We start from the raw sequence: 27,033 nt of genomic DNA on the forward strand, positions 1-27,033 counted from the left end.
ACAAAATAAACCTGTAAAAGGGGGACCCAAGTGCATTTCAGGTAGGCTGTGAGTCCAGATAATTGCTCTGACCATAATTTTACCTCATGAAAAAAACCTGAAGACTGGAGTAACAAGACATTTCTTCATCCTAAGCCCAGTCAGGATGGAAAAAATACATCCGATGAGCATGACTCAAATTCGTGGAAATTGGAACCACAGATGAATTTCTGATATAGGTGGCATCTGAACCAGATAATCTGCAAAGCCAAGCCTCTCCCTGCCAATTCTGAGAGTCTCTGGTTCGATGAATGGAAACACTGGAAATGACCTGAGAACTGATAAACCTCAACACTTTGGGTAGAATGTGAGCTCTCAGATAGCTGGGATTGTTTCTTTGTATTTGTATCCCTAGCACTTAGTGTGGTGCCTGACACATAGTAGGTGCTTAACAAATGCACCTAGAAATTTCTTTTATAGAGAAGGCCAATGAAGTCCAGGAGTGACTCGTCTAGGCCACATCTAGTTATTGGCAAAGACAGCAAAGCCCTGGTCTTTCAACTTTTAAATGCAGTGCTCTTTCTTTGCCTTGCTTTTAGCTGGTTTCTCAGAATTGTCAGTTATTGGAATGAGTAGGCAGGATAGCTTAGTGTCGGACTTGGACTCAGAAAATGGGAGTTTGAACCCTGACTTCCCCATTCCCCAACTGTGGTGCTTTGGGTAAGCCTCCTACCTAAGTTTCCTCAGCTATAAAATGGAGAGGCTGGGCTGGATGGCTTATAATGCCCCTTACAGCTCTAAAATCTCTTGACTCCTTTGAAAAGGTTACCCACAGAGAGAAATATCACTAGGAAAAAAACCTCAACCCTACAAATGGCAGTTAAACAAATATGCCTTAACTTGGCAAGAAGGGAAAGAAGGGAGAAATTATTTTAACCCTGCTTGTCATTACTGAGACATCAATTATTTAGCACAAATAGAAAGATATGTATGTGTAGGCATATGTTGGAGCGGTGTTACCTCCTGGCAGCCTCTTGTAATTTCATGGGCTGTTTAGCACTCAGGTAAATCAAGCAGGCATCTGCCACTTTATTCAGGTCACCCCCACCTGCCGAGAGAAAACAAAGCAGGCATTGGCCTTCAGGATTCATTCGGGACAAGTAGTAACCAAGTGCTGTCTGATGCAATAGGAACAGTGAGAAAAGATGCCCTCTATTCCTTCCTCTTTCCCCAGAGTAATTGAAAAATGAGGCCAAAGCAAGCAATTGAAGGTTAGTCAAATGAAGGGAGATGGTAAAGAGATGAGATGAGCTACACGGAGCAGGGCAGGATCTAAGTGAGAGCGCTGGGATGGGTTGAGGTGGTGTCAATTTTTTTTTTTTATGAGTGGACTAGTTAATTGGGTGGGTACATACCCAGGTCCAGCTCGTGGCAAAGTGAACCCAGACCCTGCAACACAGCCAACTGCAATTTGAAGGCAAGGGTATGGGAGTAGACAGGTCCAGCTCTGGCACTGACAGGAGCCTGGGTGACCAAGGAGCCAGCCAGCTTCGGCAAGATGTCTTTGGAAAACCGGTTCCGAAGGAAATCACCACATTTGTTTCCCAAGGTGCATAACAGCTGTAAAAAAAGACCTCCTTCACTTAAAAAAAAAAAAAAGACCCCCTCCCCAAGTCCTGTCCAAACTCTAGTGTTTACTGAAGTATATGTTCAATATTGTGTTCAGAAATGTTTCCTAAGAAGATAACCAAAGGGTACTTAGTCATTCACTTTGATCTATCTCTTTGCCTCATGAAATAGAACTACTCTTCATTCCCGGCCCATGTTCTGTACTTCTAAAGGCTATGAATCTAGAGGGCTCTGCTCCCAGGGTATGGCTGTTTATATCTGTAAATATACATTACATGGATAATGATTCAAAGAACCAGTTGATTAATCCCTTGCTTTGCGTACAACTTACTACTTTTGTCTAATAATTTGGGTCTGGATTTGTGATTCCATTGATGAAGGGAACTTCCAGTATGGAAAATCCTTCTAGCAGCATAGATTAGAAACTGTTCTTCAAATCACATTCTGAGAGAACCGCTTGGGTTACTCACTGAGAGTTAAAAAACTTGTACTGCCAGCAAGTGTCAGAGGTGAGTTTTGAAGCCAGATCTGCTGACTCTGAAGCCAGCTCTTTATCCACCACGCCACACTGCCTCTCAGATATAATGATGATGTTGATGACATCAACAACTCAACTGTACAGAGGAGGAAACAAAAGGTCAGAGAGCTTAAATTACTTGTCGAGTCACATGGGTAGTAATTACAAAAGTTGGGACTTGAACCCAGATTCCTCTGTCATCATGTCCATAGTTCTTTTCAACATACCACACACTGCCCCCATTAAGAATGAAAGAAACCAGGGCAGCTAGGTGGCACAGTGGATAGAGCACCGGCCCTGGGTTCCAATCTGGCCTCAGACACTCGACACTTACTAGCTGTGTGACCCTGGGCAAGTCCTTTAACCCTCATTGCCCTGAAAAAACAAAAGAAAACAAAAGAAAAAAGAAAGAAACCTTGAGGCAATTTAAATGTATTGGTTCTCCATGATTCCTTGGGGAGGATGGGGGATGAGACAGCCTTTTCTCTATTTCTAGAAATAAGGATTAAAACACTGAGGTGTAGTGAGGTGGGTCATTTGCCCAAAATTAATTAGCTACATCAAGGACAGAGCAAAAGCTGGTCACAATCCACTTTTCTAATGCTCAATTCACTGTTTATTCTCTTCAAATACCTTGACAAAGGAACTCCGGGGGTGGGGAGAAAAGAAGAGGCAGAGAGACAGAGAAGAGAGGGACGGACTGGGAGTCAGAATGCTTGGGTTTGAGCCCAGCATGATGCACCAATGTGAGGTTTAATCATTAGTATTACTCTCCCCTTCATAACATGCAGTTTCTTTGCATGTCGCCTTTTAACCTCTTTAGCAAAACACACAGACACAGACATATAGACGTGAGTGTGTGCAGTGCTCTAGTAAAGGGTTAAATACAAATGAAATTATAAACTTCCTTTTAGTTCTCCTGATTAATAACGAGCACATAGGATGGCAACTTGGGACAGATCTAGGCATATACATGAGGTACCTCAACAGGGAAGCACGAAATGTCTCAGGTCTAGTAGTGTCATTCACATATTTGGGGGAAGGAAGATGAAGCAGTATCAGATACGGAACACAAACTCCCATGTTCCTCTGTTTTCCTGAGAGGCAGTGCTGAGTAGTGGTTAGAGCACTGGTCTTAGAGTCACACGGATGGATGCACACTGGCTCTAAGACCTTGAGTAAGTCACTTAATCTCACCGTGTTCTGGGCAGCTCTCTAACACTATTGAAGAGAAGGTGCCAACTTGCTCTGAGGATGGAGTTTTCTCCTCCAGGAGTTCCCTAAACCAGTGAAATCATAGATCCAGACCTCTACTGCCTATCTTATCCCCTTTTTCTATCCTGTCCTCCATGATTACTCTTGAAAATATGGATACTTTTCATAAAGGAAAAATCATCTGTGAACAACCACCACTCAGCAATACTGCATATATTTCATTCTGAAGTTCTGGCGTTTAGAATAATAGTAATTAAAAAAAAGAATCACATTTGTATTTTGGCTTAGATACTGCAGACCCATAAAAACACTGTTAAAATGCTTCTGCTAGGCAGCTGCTAGCTGGTGGGTAGAGCGTTGGGCCTGGAGTCAGGAGACTGGGAGTTCAAATATGACCTAAGACACTTACTGCTGTGTGACCCTGGGCAAGTTATTTAACAGCTGTCTGCCTCAGTTTTCCCAACTACAAAACAAAGATAATAACAGTATAATTGTAAATTGCTTAGTACAGTGCCTGGCACATAGCAGGCACCTAATATATGCTTGTTGCTTTCCTTCCTTTTGTTTCAACAAAGAGCAAAGAAATCCAGGAAGTTCCCCCAAAGAAATAATAATAATGCCACGTTATACTTCCCTATATAGTTAACTTCTGAAGGTGCTTTCACACCATTTGTTTACTTGTTAACTCATTTGTTCCAATAATCACTCTGTGAGACAGTGACATCAGGAAGTATTATCCTCACTTGACAACTGAGGAAACAGAAACCTAGGCAGGGCAAGTGACTTGCTACAGTTCCCGTGGTGAGCGAATGGCAGAGAAGGCCTTTTCCTTTCCAGGCTGATGCTCTTTCCACTGGACCAGAAGTGTCAAATAGGAGGGAGGACCTCTGACTGCACGTGGCACACAACATTCCCCGGGGTGGTCCGAACCAGATGAAATGTAATTGGGAAAGAGTCAACAAAATAAAAAAATACAACAGAACATAGACAATGTCAACCTGTAGTTTTCTAAGTCAACTTGAAGCTGTTAGGAATCCCCTTGTATGGCTTGGTGGCCCCTGTTTCCATCTGAGGTTGACAACAGTGCAGGAGACCATGCTGCTCTAGATACCAAAGGCTTAATTAACTCTCTATCACTCAAGTAATACTTCAAAGCTAGTGTTGGGAAGGAGGTCAATGCCATACCTTAAAGGCTCTGAGAACAGCCAGTGGGTCATCATTAGTAAGTCGGTGCACAAGTGGCAGCCAGGCCCTGTGTACCATGGGAAGTAGCTGGTTCTCACAGGACTGAAGAACAGTCACACACAGTTCCAACACATCCAGAACCTGAGTAAACAAGAGGAGAATGAATTAATGAACTCTAAAGATGGAAACTGAAGGACAACAAAATTTGATCTTGATGTTGAAAGGGCTTGGGGGAGGGGAAGGTAGAGGTCTCAGAAGGTGGTCATTGTGGCAGTTGGACCTAGGATTCTTCTCTTTTTTCAGTGCATGAGAAAGCACATTGTACTACTTTTCAGCCCAAGTCCAGATTTAAGATAAATTTAGTGTTGTGGCCAATGGCCACCAAAGACATTTTCACTCATATCTAGTCAGTTCTGTCACAGTATCTGCTGCATAGGGAGTTGCTGTGCACTGGCAAAAGGAAACTGAGAGACATGCCAGAATAATGGGTACAATGGCAGAGGGTGTGTGTGTGTGTGGGGGGGAAGGTGCAGCTATTGTAAGTATGCTCATCTTAAGCCTTCGCTATGGAGGCTGTTGAGTGTGCGGGGGGTGGAGAAAGAGCACAGTAACTTTTGGAATCTCTCAAAGGAAGGAAAAGGAAAAGAGAGATTAAGTAGGCACTGTTGGCAGACATGAAAGAAGCCCACTTTTAAAAACTTGAGAATACAAGCAGAACCAAAGCTCGCATCTTGCACTAAAAGGCATTCAGAAAAATAAATGTTTTTTGAAGTCTATTACTTTCTCCTATGGATTCTTTGAACTCCATGCAACTTGGTTGCTTCTTGATTCAGAGGGGATCCGTTCTCTTCTGATAATGAAGCTGGCATGAACAGACCATCAGCTCACAGATAAATTCCTCTAGGGCCTTCTTTTGGCCACCACACCTGGAGCCGAAGATAAGGGGAGGCTGCTCTCTCATCAGCACAGTCCTTCCCAACAAGGCCAACCCTCTTAACATCTTGCCGCCTGTAGATACAGAGCAGACAAGGCACACTGACCTTCAGGCGTGTCTTCAGATCCTTATCAGACAGCAAGTGAATGCATCTCTCCATCACATCCTTGGCTATCTGGGTCTGCACTGGCAGGGAAGCTTCCACATCTGGACAGACATCATTCCTCTCTGCCTCCAGAGGCAGTGGCTGCTCCTCTGGAAAAGAGGGCACAATTGGCAGCTGTGGAAAGACTTGTATGACCAGGCAGGGGAGGAGCTCTCAGAAACCAAATTCAAGACCACTTCTCAAGGTAGTGAGTGGTCTTTTCCCTACTGCCAGCCCCCAAATGACCATTATTTAAATGGTGAAGTTCAAAACTGATCAAACTATCTCTTCAACATTTCTGTACGTTTCCTCTGTTAAAATGAGTGAGCCTAGACATGTCCCTTGTGATGGCTATGACAAACTGGAGACTAGAAACCGAATGATGACGATGATATCTGACATTTATATAATACTTTAAAATGTGCAAAGTGCTTTATATACATTATTTCAGTTGAGGCTCAGGAAAACTTTGTATTCTATTTTATAGATGAAGAAATTGAAATTTTGAGAGATTAAGTGATTTTTCCATAGAAGCACATGGAATAAATGTCAGAGACAGGATTTGAACTGAAGTTTTTCTGACTCCAAGTTTAGCACCCTATAGCTGCATAGTTTATATTCCATCAAACCCTTTCAAATGGTAGTGTTCTGCATATATGGTTTTATTTGATCTTGTAGGATTTAAGATGTCGAGAAGAAGAAACATTAGAAAATATCTAGTCTAAACCTCTTATTTTACAGATCAGTTAACTGAAGGTTTCCTGAGAGGTTCAACAATTGCTCAAGGTAACCTAAGTAGTCTGAGGCAGAGCTAGGATTTGAATCCAGGTCCTCTGACTTCCAAATCAGCTTCAAAACAGCAGTGTGAGGCAAGTAGTATAGAAATCATTTCTATCTGACAAATGAGAAAATGGAGCCCCAGAGAATTTAGGTGACTTGCCCAGAATCCCATAGCTAGTGAGAAGCAGAACCCACACAATAAGCTGGGTCTGACTCTTAATCTGGTGCTCTGCCAATTATACCAGAGATGGCAAATGCGTCTATATACAATTTAGATTTCTCACAGAAAGATACTTTAAATACTACATAGGAATGTGGTATGAACAAAACCCCACCTCTGGTTGGATACACATAATCAACATTTTGTACAATGAATGCCAATGTGTGTGATGAATGAGAACTGGGAGGAAGGCAAGCTTTTTCCAAGAAGGATTTGCTGTTTAAATTCACCTATCAAAACAGTTTGATGGAGGGCTCTTGGTTTTTCTTCCTGGAAGGCTTTATTTATATGGCCTGTTCCTATCCCACATCTTTTCATTTCAATTGATCTACATCAATTGATTCATAACAATGGATTGCCTAAAAAGGTAGCTATTTCAGCAAGGTTGGGCAAATCATGACTATGAGATATCAAGCCATCTTTCTCATTGAAAATGTTGCCAGTGGGGGTGGGAGGTATTCAGGAAAAGGACAAGGAGGATGGAGGCTAGGCCAAGTAACAAATCTGAGAAGAAACAACCCAATAGATTTCCAATAAGGAAGCTTTGCCTTTGGAGGAAACCACAACTGAACTCTGAATAAATCACTCTTTGGGTCCCTAATACTATTTGCAATGCTTTCCTGCTATTCAGGAAAAAAAAAATGTAGTTAGCTTTAATGAGCTACTATTTCCTGTTATCCCTGAATTACAGGATTTGATTCACCCAGAGTTCCAGTATAGAGACTGCCAGAATGTATTTTGCCCAGTTCCCACAGAACAAACTAATCTGAGACTCAGTTTCACTTTAAATGATGCTGAGACCATCACGCCCATCATCATCATGGCATTTTAAACTTGAAGAAGTTCTTCTAATTTATTAACCCTTTAGTGTCTGAAGATATGGACTGAGGTCATGGGGAAGGGAGATCAGTGATAACAGTAAAAAAAAAAAGTCAGCGTCAAGCCACCCTGAATTCCCTTTCCCTTTTTGTTTTGGAAGATCTCTTTTTTAATAATTACCTTCATTATCAGAATCAGAGACATTTCCATCTGCAACATCCTTATTTCTGAGGTAATCCAACAAAAATCGTTCTATTTCTTCAGCAGGGGTGGTAAATGCAAATCCTTTCCCATGAGTTGCTGAGCCTTGGTGTAAATCATATTTCTCTTTCCTGAAATTCTGCTTCTGGAGCTGTTTGTCATCCTTGGCCTCTGGGAACCACCGAGCTAGAGAGAAAGTATCATTGTGATATTTAGCAGCAACATCTACCAAAAAGAGTGCTACATAAGAGACATACCCAGGCCCTCAACACAGTACACCTGATTCATTACTGAAGAGGTAGTGGGAAGGATAGAGTTCTAGAGATCCCCAGGAATAACCAAATACTCAAGGATTTATTTTGATCAAATGCTTCGCCCCCCCCCCCCTTTCAGACAGCTTACATTTCAATAGAATATAAGTTTCTTAAGGGAAGAGGCTATTTTGTTTTTGTCTTTCTATTTCCAGGGACTAGCACATTGCCTGGACATAGCAAGTGCTTAATAAATGCTTGAATTGAATTGTGCTATACTTTTCTGAGATTCTCCCCCTTTTTAATACTTTCTCTCTCTTTTTCCATTTTTTTTTTTTTTTTGCAGGGCAATGAGGGTTAAGTGACCTGCCCAGGGTCACACAGCTAGTAAGTGTTGTGTCTGAGGCCAGATTTGAACTCAGGTCCTCCTGAATCCGGGGCCAGTGCTCTATCCACTGCGCTACCTAGCTGCCCCCCTTTCTCTCTCTTTTAAGGACTATGTATCTTCCTTTTTAATAAGGAGGGAGGGAGCATACACTGGGACCGAGTCAGATCAGGCACAATAATAATTCCAATCTGTCCCTAAATGCACACGTGTCTACAGAGGTCAGACAGACAATGAAGAATTAGTTCACTCTAACCAAACTCACAAGAGACTGACTTCTGAATGAGAATATCCTTTGTTTGTTTACACTGGTAGGTCTATCTGGCAAGAGAATTGGTCATCTGTATGGGGCATTCCCTTCTAGTTGCTAAATGCATTCAGGAAAAGAACTTATTCAATAACCAAAAAGCTTCTTGGTGAACACAGGGAGCTGCATAGTCTCTCTCTCTCTCTCTTTTTTTTTTTTAAAGTGAGGCAATTGGGGTTAAGTGACTTGCCCAGGGTCATACAACTAGAAAGTGTCAAGTACCCGAGGTTGGATTTGAACTCAGGTACTCTTGACTCCAGGGACAGTGCTCTATCTACTGCGCCACCTAGCTGCCCCAACACTGTTGATATTTTAAGAGGTCCTTTCTGTTACCCTATGAACACAACTGCTATTTCCTCTTTGTATTTATGCACATGCACCCTCTACCTAGCAGACTGGGAGCTCTACGGAGGCTGGGATTGTATTGCATTTAGTCTCTGTAAAGATGGATGACATCATATAGCACTTCAAGGTTTTACAAAGTGCCTCCTTTGCACATGATCTCATTTGATCCTCACAACAGCTCTGGGAGAGTGTATTATTATGCCCAGCTGATGAAAATGAAGCCCAGAAATGTTAAATGACTTTCCCAGAGTCACCCAGCTACCAACTGGCATCCCTGGGCTTCCAACGTGGGTCCTTTGATTCCACATACTGCTGTTTCCACTACAGCAGGGCACCCCTGTGCACAGTGGTCTGCATTATTATTAATAGTTAATATTAATGATCTTTAATACATTTCTGTTGAAGTCAAAACAATCATAAAACATGTTACATCCATTCTGCTGACTGACTGATCTTGACAGACTTTATCAGCAGCACCTCATTATACTTCTTATTCAAATCAGTTGTGGTCTGAGCAGCTTAAGAACTTTAACTTGGGATCTTGCTGCTCCCTCTCCCTACCCCAACATATTTGCTTTTTTGAGGTTGTTTCAGCATCATATTTCTTACTTTGTTAGAAAACCTCAGGGCTTTTATTTTTACTAGGAGAAAGGAAAAAAAAACCCAAATTAGTCTTCCTATTTCAGAAGCACAACCAAAGATTCAGTTTAAAACCAGAGGTCTAATTCCAGTTCTGCCATCAACAAACTCAGATTTGGAAAAAGTCACTTAACCATCAATGAGCCTCAGCAAAATGAGAGGGTTGGAATATATTAGCTCTAAGGTTGTGTCAGAGACACACGACTGGAATAGACACCATGGCAACAGACACTGAGACTGAACCAACAACATAGGGCTGGAAATCTGATTTGGGTCTGGCTTCTGACCTTAGTGTTATTGAGGGAAGATCTTTTGTTGGTGGAATCTCATGCAAGGGTTAGGTCTCAGGGAGGAATGGTGGGGACAGCAGAAAGTACTTTGGAGACCAGGGCTTGCATACTGGCATACTAGCCAGTTATTTAACTGTGGCCAAGTTACTTCAGGGCAGCTAGGCAGTGCCTTAGTGTCCAGAGCGCTGGGCCTGGAGTCAGGAAGACATCTTCCTGAGTTCAAATCTGGCCTCTGACACTTATTAGCTGTGTGACCCTGGGCAAGTCACTTACCCCTGTTTGCCTCAGTTTCCTTTCCTGTAAAATGAGCTGGAGAAGAAAATGGCAAATTACTCCAGTATCATTGCCAAGAAATACCCAAGTGGAGTCCTAAAGAGTTGGACGTGACACAACAACAACACTTCCTCACTGTGGGCTTGGTTTCCTTCTTTGCAAAATGAGAGGGTTGGACTACAGAACCTCTAGGGTCCTTTTTATCTCTAAGAGCACATGAACTTGCAGTCCCCTGGAGACATCATTTCTTATTACTTCAGGTGAGAGACTGAGTCTTCCCTGCCTGCCAGTTTGGTCTCATCAAAGTTCCATGTGAGTGTGTATGAGATCAGATTCTTTACAGATCTTACTTGTCTACTGGAAGTGAGAAGAAACAAAGGATATGGAATGAGTCGTTCATACTGCTCAAGGAGCTGATGAACAATGGTCCCAGATGATGCTCTTTAAGCTTATATCTGACGTACCTCTCTGGGATGGTGTACAGGGAACTAGCACTGCACTGAGTCAGGACTTTGCTTCAAACCTTAGCTCTCCTGCCAAATAAACTGCAGGTCTTTTGTCAAATTACTGAATTTCTCTGGGCCTCAGTTTATCTGTAAAATGGATGATCCCTAAAATTTCTTTCAACTCCAAATCTAGGACCTGTGATGAAACTTGCCTTGTCACCAATGCCCAAAATACCTATTCCCAGGAATAGGCCTCACAGGTCCCTTCTGGTTCTCACATTCTCAGGTCTTTGTTTCTTTTTTGGGGGGGAAGGGGAGGAGGTGAGGTGAGGCAATTGGGGTTAAGTGACTTGCCCAGGGTCACACAGCTAGTAAGTGTTAAGGGTCTGAGGCCGGATTTGAACTCAGGTCCTCCTGAATCCAGGGCTGGTGCTCTATCCATCGTGCCACCTAGCTGCCCCTTCCGGTCTTTGTTTCTAATGGTTAAAATGAGATTTCTGAATTATCCATGATACGGCATTCAATTATCATGCTATTCCTATTACACCATTAGCACTGACATAGTCAATTCTCCATTACCATTAAATAAAACAGCTAGTGTTTACATAGCACTTTTAAGGTTTGCAAAGCACATTTTACACATGTTAATGGATTTGATCATTAGAAATTCAAAATAACACAACATAAATATGAGTTAATGCCCTCTATTATTTTATAAAGTTTGATATATTTCTATCCAAATGATGTCCCTTAAATCATAACTACAAACAGTAAAAGCCTGATAAAATGTAGTTAGGCTACCATAGAGATATAGGATTAGTTTCCCAAATTATGTTCCAGAAAAGGTTTCCACTCTACCTAAGGCTGCCAACACTGTGTGTAGAACACTGAGGAATGAAGCAGCTCTCTCATCATGAAGCTGGTCTAGGCTGAACAGTACATCTTGAATCACGTCTTCCACCAAAGGAAGCAAGCTAGCATCTGAGTTCTGGAACATACTTTCCAAGACCACTGGGGTATGAGGGCACAATGCCATCTGATGCAGATTTAAGGAAATTTCATTCACTAAATAGTCAGCATTATGATTGATCAGGTCCCGGGGAGAGTCATAGGCACAGGCTTGACAAATGTCAATCATGGTGCCAGTAGCCACCTGACTAATAAGTAGAGTTTTGTCTCCAGCTTTTTCTAGCACTGGGTAGAGAGCTGACATTAAAAGCAAGCGGAATTCTATTCCTAGTGCATGTGCAAAGCAGCCAATCCCTTCTAACTGGATGCATATTTGCCAGATGTTGCTATTCATAGAACAGACAGTGGGACTAAGCTCTGAAGATGATGGAAGTGGTGTGAGATGGCAGGTGTGAACACCAGATGTGATGGCCTGGAGGTCTGAATGCTTCATAGTTAAATCCTCTCTGTTTCCCTCAGCTTCATTGGAGGTGACCAAATACCAGTTTTTCTGGCTTGTGTATTCCTCAAGGATGGACATTATGATCTCCTTCAGTTCTTCTGGGCTTGCTCTGCTTTTAGTTTCATGAAGAGCCTCCACGTCTATCCCAGCAGCCCCTGCAATGAGCTCATTAAGGATCATGGCAGCTTGCTTTCTGTACATGACAGACTCATTGTACAGCTCTGTGAAGTGATCCACAAGGAGATAGAGATCCCCATAATAGCCAAGCATCCGACATATCTGCCTCAATAACAGGAAAATACGCTCATCTGTGAAGAACCTAAAGTATCTTCTCTGGCTTTTGCTATTGTATAAGGGTGGTTCTGACAATGAACTTGAGGATTCAGCCAATCCATCGGGGCCCCAGCGTCTCTCTTCCACAATTTTCACATCGGCCACATCTAGTTCTAGAACTTGTATGAGTGCTTTGGTCAGGCGATGAAGGTGGGCCACAGAGTGGAGAACAAAGTTAATTTTGGGGCCTAAGAGTTTCAGGTAACCAAGTAACAAGATGAGAGTAGAATATTTGCCCTGATCGTCCTGTGAGCTCATCAGGCGGGGAAGGGCCGTAGCAAGAGAGTGCAGATTTTCTGACAGTATATCAGTAAGTGCCCTGTTCTCAACAACTATCCTTTGATCTGCAAAACTCTTCAGAACGTGATTGCATTTGCTTTGGACATCAGGATTCTCATCATTTACCAAACCCACCAAAACCTTCAAAAGGTGGCTGACAGATTTCAACAAGGACTGTTTACAATTCAAAAGAAGATCCTGGACAAGTTCTACCAGTTCTATCCTTGTCTTCCAGTGTGGGTGAACTGAAACAAATTCAACTATTTTTTCAATAAGGGCAGTCAACTTGTCTCCAGTATTTTTAATCCAATTTGCATCTCTATGGACTATAAGTTCTGCTACCCTGGGTTCAATGGAAGGCTTCTCTTTGTCTTTTGGAATTCTTGCTAACTGTTCATCAGCCATAATGAAGCTAACTGTCTTGTAAAAGACCCTTAAGGCAGATATGATGATCATGTGACCTTGTTTAAAGTCTCCAGTGATAATCCTTGTCAACGTGGTTGAGATCCCAGGTAAAAAAGAAGCAAACAAATCCCCAAGTTGTTTTGTCTCAATGTCATCTAACTTGGGATGGTCTGGGCAGTCACACTGTAGGAGAAGAACTTGTAAACACTTTAAGGCAGAAGCTTTAATTTGCTTTGATTTCTCCTGTTCCACTAGAGTTAACAATAAAGATATAGCAAATCCTAAGTGGGGAAGAGTGCAAGGTTGATACAAGCTGAGGATTATGTCCCCATATGCTGAATGCATTAATGTATGGAGTCCTTGGACCACAGCCAATTTTAATTCTTCTGAAACAGGTGCTGGTTGCTGGGAATTGGGAGAAGACAGGCAAAGGCAGAGCTCTGAAAAAAGTTCTTGAAGGAGGTCCTGTTTCTTTATACATGTTGTAGAAAGGACAAATGTGATGCATTCTACCACACGCTGAACTAGGCTCTCTTTTTTAGTACCTGGAGTCTTAAGGGTGAACCTCAAGGGAAAGAGGACGTATTCTTGAAGGTCTTGAAGAGCAGAATCACTTACAACGTGCAGTTTTGACTGAAGGTGTTCCACATTTTCTGCTGTCTGTGTCTTTGTGAGCTGAACGCAAACTGGGCGTAAAATGCCAAATGCTTCCTGGGGAGAGTCAAAAACCGCCATGTTCAGAAGTCCTCTTCTTGGGAAAGCTTCCTGTAGTCCAAAACAAGGAAACTCTTCTCAGTGAAACAAACCCAAATTACCTTGTCTATGGATAAAGGAGGTGTGGCTATGAAGTGATGAAACTGTTTTTTAAATGGAAATACGCTAGAACTTAAAGAATTACAGTGTTGGAAGGTATCTCCTCAGGAGTCATCTAGTTCAACCCCAAATGCAAAGCATGAATATGTCTACAATATTCCTGACAAGGAATCCAGCTTTCACTGAAGACCTCCAATGATAAGAAACACCTTATCTCCTGAGCCATTTATGGACAAGTCTTGCTGTGAAGAAGTTGTTCCCTATATTGAACTGAAAGCTGTTTCCCTGTAACTTCTTATGTCTTCCTGTGCTCAAGCAGAACAAGCCTAATGTGTCTTCCATATGACAGCCCTTTTGATACTTGAAGAGAGTCATCACATCACCCCAATGCCAACCCCCACCCTCAACATTCCCTAGATTCATATAAGGGTCCGTTTGAACTTAACAAGCAAGAGCTAAGTACCTATGTAAGCCACACTGGAAACATAAAGATAAGAGACAACATAATCCTTGGTTTCAAGAAGCTTAGGATCCAATGTAGGGGTCCCAGAAGGGGGAGTAAAACACAAATAAGTTCTACATAAGGTTTTTTTTTTCTTTTTTTCTTTTTTGGTTAGGCAATTGGGGTTAAGTGACTTGCCCAGGGTCACACAGCTAGTAAGTGTTAAGTGTCTGAGGCCGGATTTGAACTCAGGTCCTCCTGAATCCAGGGCCGGTGCTCTATCCACTGTGCCACCTAGCTGCCCCTCTACATAAGGTTTTAAAAAGTACAAAGAAGAGACCAATACAAAGTGCTTTGAGAAACACGAGGAATTTGAGATCACTTTTAGATGGAAGAAATGGGAAAAGAAGGGGGAGACGTCTTCAAGAAAGAGAAGAATTTCAACTGATGGAGAAATGGAAAATTTCAAGCACAGAGTGACATACACAGGCATGCCTGTGCAAATGGACAGAGTTGGGAGAGAGTAGGATTGGGTCAGGGAAAAATTAGTAGTCCAGCTGGATGGGAATATAGAATGCATGAAGGGGAGTAGTATGAAATTAGGACAGAAAGGCAGGATGGAACCAGACTATGAAGGACCCTAAATGCTAAGTTAAGGGAAGCTCTACCTCTGTGAGATATCCTCCTGCTTTTCTATCCAATATAATCTTTCTAAGATACACATATGTTCACATCAATCTCCTACTCAAAAAGTTTCTATGGCTTCTTATTCCCTACAGCATCAATCTATCAATCAACAATCTCATATGTGCTAGACATTGACAATACAAAGACAAAAACCAAAGAAAGGTGTTCTAGAAGTAGTATAAATACAACAAATATACAAAGCAAATACAAGAAACTACCTGTTGGTATTGGGAGGGATGAATTAGAGAGGAAAGGTTAAAAGCAGGGAGAGCAGTTAGAGGTTGTTATGGTATTGGAGATAAGGTGTAATTAGAACCAACTTCAATTCAATTCAACAAGCACTGATTAAGCATCTTCTTTGTGTTTGACCCAGTGCTGGGCACTAGAGTTGCAAAGACAAAAATACTTCCTGACCTCAAGGAGCTTTATATCAGAGGGAAACAAATATACACAGAGAACTCAATAGAAAACATATGTAAGTTAACTTCAAAGTAATTTTTGAGGGGGAGCTCTAAGCACTAGGGGGAAATCAGTAAAAGTGGGCCTGGTGCGACCCTTGAGTTGGGCCTTGAAGGGAGCCAGGAATTTGGAGAGGTATCAGAGAAGAAGTAGTGCATTCCAGGCATGAGGGACTCTTCCCTCTCCCTTCCATTCCTTGTATTCATGCAGTTGCTATTTTATTTTTGCCTTCACCTTTCTTTCATCAATTTCTTCACTCATGTAGGCACCACCCAGTTCAGGCTCTTAGCACCTCTCACCTATACTATGTCTATAGCCTCTTCCTCAGAGGCTTTCCTTCAATCCCCACCCCACTCCCACCCCACTCCAATCCATCTTATACACAAATCTGACCTTTGAGGATGACTTCAGGGTTCTGAACTTGGGTGACTGGGATGGTGGTACAGAAATAGGGAAATTAGAAAGAAAGATGGATTTTGGACATGATGAGTTTCATATTCCGAATATCCATATGGTGTTATCTAGCAGGCAGCTGGCAATGTGGGACTGGTTCTGAGGAACGGTGAGGATAGATAGATCTGGGAAACATCTGTAAAGAGATGAACTAATGGGAACTTATGAGATCACTGAGAGATTGTAGAGAAGGGGGCAAAGAACAGAGCTCTGGGATATATAGCCTTGGTAGGATATTAAGAATGATTAAGGAGGGGGCAGCTAGTTGGCGCAGTGGATACCTGAGGTCAAATCTGGCCTCAGACACTTGACACTTACTAGCTGTGTGACCCTGGGCAAGTCACTTAACCCCAATTGCCTCACTAAAAAAAAAAAAAGAATGATTAAGGAGACTGAAAAGGAATGGTCAGACAGGTAAGAGGAGGATCAGCAGAGAGCTGTGTCAAGAAAATTCAAGGAGGAATTCAGGAAGAGAGGAGTGGTCAAGGGTGTCGGTATAGGTAGAAAGGAGGAGATGGATGCTAGAGCTGTTGTCTCCAAAGCATTCAACTTAGGGAGGATATACACATATTCCAATGTTGTTGCCATTGCTCAAAACATTTCTGGGCCTCCTTTTCTGGAAGTGCCTTTCAGAAACAGAAGAAAAGCAGTTTTTATAGTGACTAGAATCATAACTTTCATTTGACCACAAATGGAATTCAATGGATCAAAAAGTGATACACAAACATTTGTTAAGTGACTACTGTGGGTAGAGCACTGTGTGAGAGGCAGGGAATATACTGTCAAGTAAGATAACACCACAGATATAATAATGCACAACATCACATGGCAAGTACATCAGAGTTATAAAACCATGGGATGTTATGTGAGGTTCAAGGAGGAAGGTTACCAGGCAGATCGTGGAAAGCTTTCTGGAGTTTAAAGGACAGATAAGATTTCAGCAGAGGAGGTGAAGCAGGGCAGGGCAGGGCAGGGAAGACACTTCAGGTATACTGGAATAGTACTCTAAACCAGAGGGGTCAAACTTGTGGCCCAAAGGACTGCATGGGCCTGCAAAACACCCAGTGAGGCTGAACTAGATTAAAATGTAATTGGGAGGGGCAGCTAGGTGGTGCAGTGGATAAAGCACTGGCCTTGGATTCAGGAGGACCCGAGTTCAAATCCAGCCTCAGATACTTGTCACTTACTAGCTGTGTGACCTTGGGCAAGTCACTTAACCCTCATTGCCCCACAAAAAATTAAAAAAAAAAATGTAATTGCGAACCATTTAACAAAATAAAGATACAACACAACAATGTGAATTTGTGGTTTCTAAGTCAATACGCAGCCCACAGGGATCCAATTATCTCTTAGTTTGACACTACTGCTCTAAATAAAGGAACATTCATTTGCCATACATGGGTTTAAATTATTTTTGGTTATTTTCATAAGGCAAATCCAACTTTAAAAAAGAAAGTTTTTCTCCCTTGTCATCAAGGAGATAAAAAAAAACTGCTTCAGTCTTGTGTGATTAATTCCATTCTGAGAAATGTAAACAAAAGTAACAGGAAGAATAGATTTACAGAGCCCCACTTAGCACCTGCAAGTAACATTTACATTGCTGGTGTATCACTTGTGCTAACCACAATTATTTGGTGATTAGGAGGCTATAATCTGGGGTTCTTGGATTTCTTACTGATTTGGCTCCAAATATTCACTGGAACTGGGATAACAACCATAAAGGTGACCTGAGAAGGCTGATGTTTATGAGAATGGCTACTGACAGCCCCATAGGAGGTGAATGTTCTGGGTTGGGGTTCTGGTCTCAGCAGCAGGGTGAAGGCCAGGCAGTCTCCCAGCTGTGACAGGTCCCTCTGTCAGGGTCACAACAATAAACTCAAGGTCTGCATTCAAAGGAACAAAACAATTCTTGACTAAAAACATCTGCTGAAAGTTAACCCAATGCACCCTGGTCATAAGCTCTCCAGGAAGCTAAAAAAGGCAGGAAGGATTCTGGCTGAGACTGTAATGAGAGATCATGGTCAGAGAATACACTTTTCTATTTCATTATCATCTCTTTCCTCTTCCCCATAGCATGGCACAGACAGGGTGGGGTCCTGGACCCTGATTTACAACACCCTCAAAGGCATATTTTATAATATGTATAGCTGCAAAAAGTTTCATCAAATGCTGCAGCTGGGAGTTCATAGAATCTGATAGGATTTAGAAGGGGCCTTGAATATTTTACACAGAAGAATGAGGCCCAGAGAGAAAGTGAACCGATCTAGGTTACACAGTGATTTAGTGGCAAAGCAAGGACCTGAATACAGGATTCTTATCTAGTACTTTAGTCCCCTTGAACTACAGAATATTGCTTATACCTTAAGAATCTGAGTACTTTTTCTTTTCTTTTTTTTTCCTGAGTACTTTTTCTACACTTGATCTTTTTTTTTTTTTTTTTTGGTGAGGCAATTGGGGTTAAGTGACTTGCCTAGGGTCCCACAGCTAGTAAGTGTAACGTGTCTGGGGCCATATTTGAACTCAGGTCCCCCTGAATCCAGGGCTGGTGCTCTATCCACCGCGCCACCTAGCTGCCCTACACTTTACCTTGTATAACATTTTTTACCCCTTAAGAGGTTTCATTTTAGGGATCTATTCTAATCCATTATCACATTAACTTAGTCTCCAAATGACTGTGGCAAAATGTGGAACTTTATTACATAGTCTTGGTTGTTTCATTTTCATCTCCTGATAATTCTGTCATCAGTGGGGTCTGTGTGGGGCTGAACAGAATTTTTGGACAAACATTTAAATTTTGTAAATTGTGAATGTAAGCTACTTAAAAACTTTTGTAACTAGCTTCCTCCCAACTAGTCTGAATTAGTTGGCATTTATTTATGTTGCAAGAGTACATACTTAGTTCTACGTGCATTCTCTTTCATTTATGTAGTTAATTAGTCAAGAGAGAATCAAAAGGGAACTATCCCAAAGGGAGGGAGCCTCAGGAGACAGCAGACTACCAATCACTGTAGGCTTTCCAGTAGAAGCTGGATGGTCACTTTTCAGGGATTTTTGTTCACATACAAGTTTGACTACATGACCTCCATCAGAGATCCCTTCCAACTTGGAGATTCTTTAAGGAAATGTAATTTGGATTAATCTGATGATTGGGAAAGCCGTGGAGTCAGGAGAGGTAGATTCTAATATCCATCTGCCACAGAAATCACAGCATTTTTAGAGGAGTAAAACACTTTAGTCATGTAGTGTTTGCTAAGTCCCTTAATTTGCCCGACTTTCACTCTTCGCATTTATAAAACAGAGTTGGGCAGGGCTTGATAAATGTTTGTTTAAAGATACATTTTACATAAGCTCCATTCCGAAGAAGCTACCTAATTGGGGGGGATAAGGTCTAGTACATAAAACAATTAATTAACAAGACTTTATGTAACAAAGTGATTCAAGATACTATCCAGACAAGACTGTACCGTTTTGGTATAAATACAGGTTATGCCATATAAATGAGATCCCCTTGAGAAAAAAAAATACTCACTGAAAAATGACTACATAAAATTATTGTATTGAAGACACAATGTAAAAGGTTTTAAAAATGCTTCATTTCAAAAAGATGTCATTGTTTTTCATAATTGTTGTTTTCTTTACCTTTGTCATTTTGTTGTTCTTTTCCTGATGTTTCCATAATATCTTATCTTTCCCACTATTTACTACCACTAATAGTGTAGTTATAGGTCATAAAGAATATTGCTCTGGGGGAGCCAAGATGTCGGAGGAAAGGCAGTGAGCTCTCAAACTCATGACATGATTGCTCCAAAAAACATCCAAATAACGCCATAGGAAAATGCCCAGAGCAGCAAAACTCACAGAAGAATGTGCTGAAATCATCTTCTAACCAAAAACGGCTTGGAAGGTCACCCTGACACAGATTTAGTCCCAGGAAGGCCTTACCAGAGGAGACCCCCAGAGTCTCTGAATCAGCTGAAGCACCAGTGTTGTCTGGAACTAAGCTCACAGTCTGGTGCGAGGGCTGAGCCCTGGGCAGGGGGGAGACTACAGGGGTCTATGCTGGTGCTGAGGCAGAACTTGGATTTTTCACTCCTGCTGAGAACTAGGAGGTAGGCTTGAGTAGCAGTGGTCCAGGTGGGGGAGGAGCACAGGCTCATCAGAGCTGACAACCACAACACACAAAGCTGGTTGATTGGCAGGTTGGCCTGGGGTCATCTACGGACCAGGGAACAGGCCAGGCAAGTGAAGAAACTGATCCTCCTTAAATTATACCACCTGGTAAGCTTGGGATACTGCAGCCTGGAAACAGTGCCCCACTTTAAGGAGCTAAAAGTCTAGTAAAAGAAAGGCAAGATGAACAGACAGAGAAAAGTGAGGACCATAGAAAGTTTCTTCAGTAACAAGGAAGACTGAGGTGCACCCTCAGAGGAAGATGTTAACATCAGGGCCCCTATATCTAAAGCTTCCAAGAAAAATATGAATTGGTCTCAGGACATAGAGGTGCTCAAAAAGGACTTTGAAGATAAAGTTAGAGAGGTAGAGGAAAAAATGGAAAGAGAAATGAGGGTGATGCAGGAAAGACATGAGAAAAAAGTCAACAGTTTGAAAGTCAAATTGGCCAAATGGAAAAGGAGGTACAAAAGCTCTCTGATGAAAATAATTGCCTCAGAATTAGGATTGAACAAATGGAAGCCAGTGACTTTATGAGAAACCAAGACACAATAAAGCAAATCTAAATAAATAAAAAAAATAGAGGGCAATGTGAAATATCTTCTGGGAAAAACTGCTGACCTAGAAAATAGGTCCAGGAGAGATAATTTGAAAATTATTGGTTTACCTGAAAACCATGATCAAGGAAAGACCTTAGACATCATCTTCCAAGATATTCTCAGGGAAAATTGCCCTGAAATTCTAGAAGAAGCAGCTAAAATAGAAACTGAAAGAATCCACCAATCGCCTCCAGAAAGAGATCCCAAAAGGAAAACTCCTAGGAATATTATAGTCAAATTCCAGAGCTCTCAGGTCAAGGAGAAAATATTGTAAGCTGCCAAAAAGAAAGAATTCAAGTACTGTGGAGCCCCAGTCAGGATAGCACAAGATCTAGCAGCTTCTACATTAAAGGACCAGAGGGCATGGAATATGATATTCCAGAGGGCAAAGAAAATGGGATTACAACCAAGAATCACTTACCCATCAAAACTCAGCATAATCTTTCAGCAGAAAAAATGGGATTTTAATGAAAAAGAAGACTTTCAGATATTTGTGATGAAAAGAGCTGAACTGAATGGCAAATTTGACTTTCAAATACAAGATTCTAGAGAACCATAAAAAATTGGAGCTGGGGGACATACCTGGGGTCGTACAGTGGGGGACTGTCTTGTGTCTGAGGCCAGGTTTTGGCTGGAATCCCCCTGGGTCCAGGGGTGATGCTTTGTCCACTGAGTCACTTAGCTAGGTGATGACATCTTTAGGGTTAAATTGAGGGGTGAAGGGAATGCACTGGGGGAGGGGGAAGGGCAGAGGTGAAATCCTACATGAAAGAAACAGGAAAAGGCTTATGGAGTGGGGGAAGAGATGGGAGAGGAGCAAGGCAGTAAATGAATTTTACACTCATCAAAAAGGCTCAAAGACCTTAAACCCATCAGAGTTGCCTCAAGGAGGGACACACACACACACACACACACACACACTCACTCTCTCTCTCTCTCTCTCTCTCTCACACACACACACACACACACACACACACACACACACACACACACACACACAAAACTGGGTGGAGTAATCTATTTAATCTGGGCAGTAAATGAGCCTAACACGCATCAGAATTGGCTCAAAGACCTCAATCTCATCAGAATTGGCTCAAGGAGGGAATAATGTACACACTCAACTGGGTGGAGTAATCTCTCTAACGCTGTAGGAAAATAGGAGGGGAAGGGGATAAAGAGAAAATGGCAAAAGAAGGAAGGGCAGAGTGGAGGAGGGGACAGACAGAAGCAAATCCCTTTTGAAGAGTGATAATTTAAAAAAGAAAGAAGAGGGATAATAGAATAAATATCATGGGGAAGGGAATAGTATGGAAGGGAAACAGTTAACAATAGTAATCATGAATAAGAGAAAAGGGGGAAAAATTGTACAAAAAAAGAATATTGCTCTGGGACTTAAGCCTCACTGAATCTGTTCCAGGACACTGGTACTTCCATTTAGAATCAATTCAGGGGGCATATTGGCTTAGAACCTTTCTATTTCATTATCTTCTCAATCAGGCTGGATCCCCAGTCTTTGGACTAGGTACTGGGATGTATGTATGTATGTATGTATGTATGTATGTATGTGTATTTAGGTTTGTATACATACATACACATATACACATATAAATCTAAATTGTGTGGTCGCCTTAAATTAGAAGCTTTAGCACCAGTCTTTGAATATTAAGCATTTATTAAAGCATACCAGGTATTCACATGGAGTTCAGAAAGTTAAGAAAAGGCCTATCCAGCCTAGAGTTCCAGCCTGGTTGGGTTCTTCCTCAAGTCCTCTGCCATGAGCCTGCTTCAATCACCAAACTCCCTCCAAACTGAGTATGGAAGCTTTTTATAGGTCCAGAGCATAGTCGGTCTTTACACACTGCTTCAAGATGATTGGTAGGCATCATCCAAACCCACTGTTCACTGGACTTTAAGGTGGTCTCGAGTTGAGTTCAAAGTCCTTAGCTTCTGAGAAAAATACCTTCTTAAGGGCCAGCCAGGTGTGGTTACAATCTAGTTAACTTGAAGTAGGCTCATCAGCAGTCAATCACTCTCACTTAATTCAATCAGTTTAGATTAATCTCCAGGTGGGCCTTTGAGTATCTGCTAAATCCCATTATTTTATCACAATACATATGTATTAATATTTATATTTTAGGATCTGTGAAGTTGGATGGGGAAAAAAATTACATTTTTATCTAACTGGTTTCTATTGTAACCTTATTATGTATTTTACTCTAATGCCTTTACAAATGCCTTAGGTTTCATTAGAATACCCATCACTTGTCCCTAACACAAAAATGTTTAAGAAGCCCTGGTCTTAACCTTCAAATGAACTTCTAACACAAGGCTCTGAGCCTCCATCTTCCCTGACTCTGGAGTTCAAAATTCAGCCGCAGTCAAACTGTGATTACCTGTTCCCATTCTTCCTCCCACCATCACCTCTCTCTTTCTTGGTGCTGGTTTCTAACACCTGCTTCCTTTCCCCCTTCTACTTCATTTCTACAAACTCCAGAGTGTGAAAATGTGGTTTCCTGGAGTTATTTATCATGGCAAAGAGAATGCACAAATGAAAAAATAATACACCAGGGTAAGGTAATTAATTAGAAGGAACCATAAAACTCCCTAGACCCAGACTAGTACTTAAGTTCTCCACTATTCTGTTTAGTTGCCATTTCCCAAGCCTGACTTAATTAATTCAGCCACACTCCCTCTGGGAGGATGTATCTATCTAGGGCCTCTCAGAGTAGTTCTCAAGGAGCTTCCATTCTATTAGGAATATATAATAGCTACTATGAAAATGGCATCTTCCTTTCCAGAGCACCTCCAGGGCAAATTTAGGACTTATTTCAAAGAGCTCATTTCCCCTCAGGAAGCCCATTAGTAGGTTTTGGTGTACAAGAATACTCATCTTGGATTAAGAAGACCTGTGCTTCAACACTTAGAATCATACATTTAGAGCTGAAAGGGACCTTAGAAGACACTGAATTTAGATCTCTTATTTTAAAGATGAGAGAACTAAGGCACAGAAAGGTCTCACAGCTAATAAATGTCCAGGTCAGGATTTGATCCCAAGTCTTTTTGAATCCAAGCCTGGTGGTCTATCAGTTATACCATGCTGTCTCTCATAAGCTCTGTGATCTTAAGTAAATCATTTAAGCACTCAGTGTCCCTATTTTCTTATCAATAAAGTGGAAATAATATTTGCAAAGCCTACTTTATAAGGATTTTGTAAAATTTAAAGTGCTACAGAAATGGAGGTTTTAATTGATACTGCTGCTTAATGCACTGCCAGTAATGCTACCCATCACTTGTCTGCCAATTTTTTCCTTCTCTCAACCAAGGGAGTGGGGTACTTAAATCTGGAAATACCATGTTCATCTCATTTCAAAAATCAGAATTCAACTTGTCCCATAGGTCACCGCCAAATTCACAAGACAAACCCTTCCCACACTCAGGTTTCAGAGACCAGGTTTGGGAAGAGGTACAACCTATGCTTCCAGATCAAGGAAGCAAATATTAAGGTGCTGACCCTATAGTTTTTACCAAACTCTGGCCCTCTCCTCAGCACTGTAGCACTCTACCTGCTATCACAGTCATGTCTCCCATTGCCTTTGGTTAAAGCTATAGCCTAGCATTTGTGGCTCTGTACAATCTGGCCCCACCTCCCTTTCCAGATCCAGCAAAGTAGGGCTACCAGCTGTTTCCCAAACTCAGTGCCCAACTCCCACCTGGTGCAGCATTCATGCAAGCCATCCCTTAGGTGTGGAAGGATCTCTTTCTGAATTTTTCTCAGTGTATTTACTCTTCTTCAAGTCTCAGCTCAGAATGGTCACTGCTTCTGGGAAGCCTTTCTAAACTCTATTAGCTGTTACTGCTCTTTGACTCTACAATTTTCCTAGTATTATTCTTATTTATTTCCTCCCAAAGGTATGGAACTTCCTTGAAGGCAGGGGCTTTCCCCTCCCCCACTTCACCCTAGTGCCTATTTTTAGTAGGTACTTAATAGATGTTTCTTGAATTGAACTGCCCAAGTATTAGCATTATCATCATTACTATAATTACCACCTTCAATTCACTGGTAAACCTGAGGGTAGAGATTGTGACTCCTTTCCACTTTCATCACTCCACCCCTTGGCTTAAGGTCTTACTTATATTATATATTAAGTATCTTTCCCAGAGATCTCAGTACCTACCATCTTCCTCTTTACCCTACAATCCTCAGCCCTCATTGTTGAAAACTTTGATATACACACTGATGTTGGTCCCCCCCAACCCCCAATTCATTAATTATCTTAATTCCTAGGACCTACAACTTTGCTCAGGAATCCATGTCTTAGATCTCACTGCCACCTCCATGATCTTAAATTCCCCTCTTATCATAATCTCCATCCTTTTTCTCTCCCTCGGCTTCACTCCTTCCAACCCATTCTTTCACACAATGTTTCCCTTTTACTATTATGAAACTTGAGGAAAACACCAACACTTATGAATATTTCCTTACACAAAGAACAATAAAAAAGGATTGCATATGGAATTATGACTATCCACTATGTAGCTTTTCAGGAGTACATTTTAAATTTAGCATGTAGTCTCAGTACTGCCCTGCTTGTCTGTGTCTCACTTTTGGACTTTCTGCTCTCTTCTGTTTACTTGTTTAGTTTTTAAGGATACATGGATGTTTTTCCCCCTCCATCTCTTACTATCACTATCTACTCCTCCCCCCAACTTATTTTTTCATCTTCAACATGATAATTAGTCCCTCCACAATGCATCTGTTCTTCTGATCAATTACACCTACTCTGGACTCACTTTCTTTTCTCATGACTATACTTGGTACATAGTGGGTGCTTAATAAATGCTTGTTGACTGATGGTCTCGATCAAACCCTTAACTGTCTATGCTCCACCATGGAAATTCTTGATCTTCTGTCTGTAATCTGACCCTGCCAAGGTCTCTGCAGGGATCAAAAACACTTCACCTGACCCTGCCATCCAAGCCCCTCAAGCTATCATTTCTCCTTCCTTTTACCACCAAGTTCCTAGAAGCTGCTAACTATTCACATTGCCTTTACTTTCTTATTCCCCACTCAACCACCTGAATTGGACTTCTGACCCAACCAATCAAATGAAGCTGCTCTTCTCATGGTTACCAATAATCTCAAGTGTTAAATCTAATGTCCTTTTCTCAGTGTTCATTCTTCTTGACCTCTCTCTAGCTTCTGACACTGTTGAATACCCCTTTCCTCCTGAATACTCTCTTCTCTCCTGGCTCCCAGGGCACTATCTAAACTGGGCAAGTCTTTTAACCCTCATTGCCCCACCAAAAAAAAAAAAAAGAGAGAGAGAGAGAGAGAGAGAGAGAATTCTCTCTGGGTTGGACTACAGATGTGCAGTTAGCTATGGAATACTGAAATTCAGGAGGAAGATTAGGATTGGCTACATAGATTTGGGGGCAATCTACAGAAAGGTGTTGGTAAGATCACCAAGGGTGAAAGTATATAGAGAGAAGAGAGTTGGGCCCAGCACAGAGTCCTTGAAGGGATGTCCTTGCTTAGGGGGAGGGAGAAGGATGAAGGATACTGAAAAATAGTCAGGACAGGAGGAGAAGCTGGAAAAAGTAGTGCCCTGGGAGCCAGGGTCACACAGCTAGTAAGTGTCAAGTGTCTGAGGCCGGATTTGAACTCAGGTCCTCCTGAATCCAGGGCCGGTGCGTTATCCACTGAGCTACCTAGCTGCCCTGCTAAATGGATATCTCTAACTTAATGTCCCATTTTAAATGCAACAAGTCCAAAACAGAACTCATCATCTTTGCCCACTAAACTTTTCTCTCTTCCAAATCTCCCAATTTCTATTGAGGGCATTTCCATTGAGTTACATACTTTGGAGTCATCCTCTCACGTTTTCTATGCATTCAGTTGGAAAGTCTTATTGAATACATCTTCACAACATCTCTTGCCTTTACTCCAGTCTTTCTTTCTCCAGTCAACATGATTTTTACCCTAGTTTAGGCCTTCCTTACATGTGGCCTAGACTATTATAGTAATTGGTATCCCCACTTCCAGTCTCCTTCCACTTCATTCCATCTTTCACACAGCTATCAACACAATCATATGAAGCACATTTAGACCATGTCTAGCTATTCTGCTCTCAGGATAATGTACAAATTCGTCAGCCTAGCTCCAGTGTACCTCTTCAGTCTTATTCATGCTACCCTCCTTCACACCCAGCCACATTGAATCTGACATTCCCAGTCCTGTCTCAGTATCCTGGCATAAATTGTCTACACTGAATGTGCCATCTTCCCAATTCAACCTTGTAGAGTTGTAATTTTATGTCAGTGCCACCACCTACTTGAGGCCTTCCCTGATGCAAGCAAGCTCTTTCTTGCTCTCTCCTCAAATTAGCTTATATTTACACCTGTATGTTATAATTTTATGCCCC

At 41.7% G+C, this 27,033-nt stretch overlaps 1 protein-coding gene across 2 annotated transcripts in view; it reads right to left on the minus strand.

Moving 5' to 3' along the window:
* The window catches only part of TTI1 (TELO2 interacting protein 1), a 47,668-nt gene that overhangs the window by 18,071 nt on the left and 2,564 nt on the right, over window positions 1-27,033 (minus strand). For both annotated transcript variants that reach the window (XM_043989817.1, XM_043989818.1), the window contains exons 2-7: window positions 11,419-13,753; window positions 7,604-7,810; window positions 5,566-5,714; window positions 4,526-4,666; window positions 1,395-1,599; window positions 1,000-1,087 (exon numbers count right to left, since the gene is read on the minus strand). In XM_043989817.1, the coding sequence (XP_043845752.1) occupies window positions 1,000-1,087; window positions 1,395-1,599; window positions 4,526-4,666; window positions 5,566-5,714; window positions 7,604-7,810; window positions 11,419-13,723 (3,095 nt within the window). In that variant the 5' untranslated portion in view covers window positions 13,724-13,753. The remainder of the gene's footprint in view (window positions 1-999; window positions 1,088-1,394; window positions 1,600-4,525; window positions 4,667-5,565; window positions 5,715-7,603; window positions 7,811-11,418; window positions 13,754-27,033) is intronic.

The sequence above is a fragment of the Dromiciops gliroides genome, chromosome 2 (assembly GCF_019393635.1).
Source record: "Dromiciops gliroides isolate mDroGli1 chromosome 2, mDroGli1.pri, whole genome shotgun sequence".
Taxonomy (NCBI): Eukaryota; Metazoa; Chordata; class Mammalia; order Microbiotheria; family Microbiotheriidae; genus Dromiciops; species Dromiciops gliroides.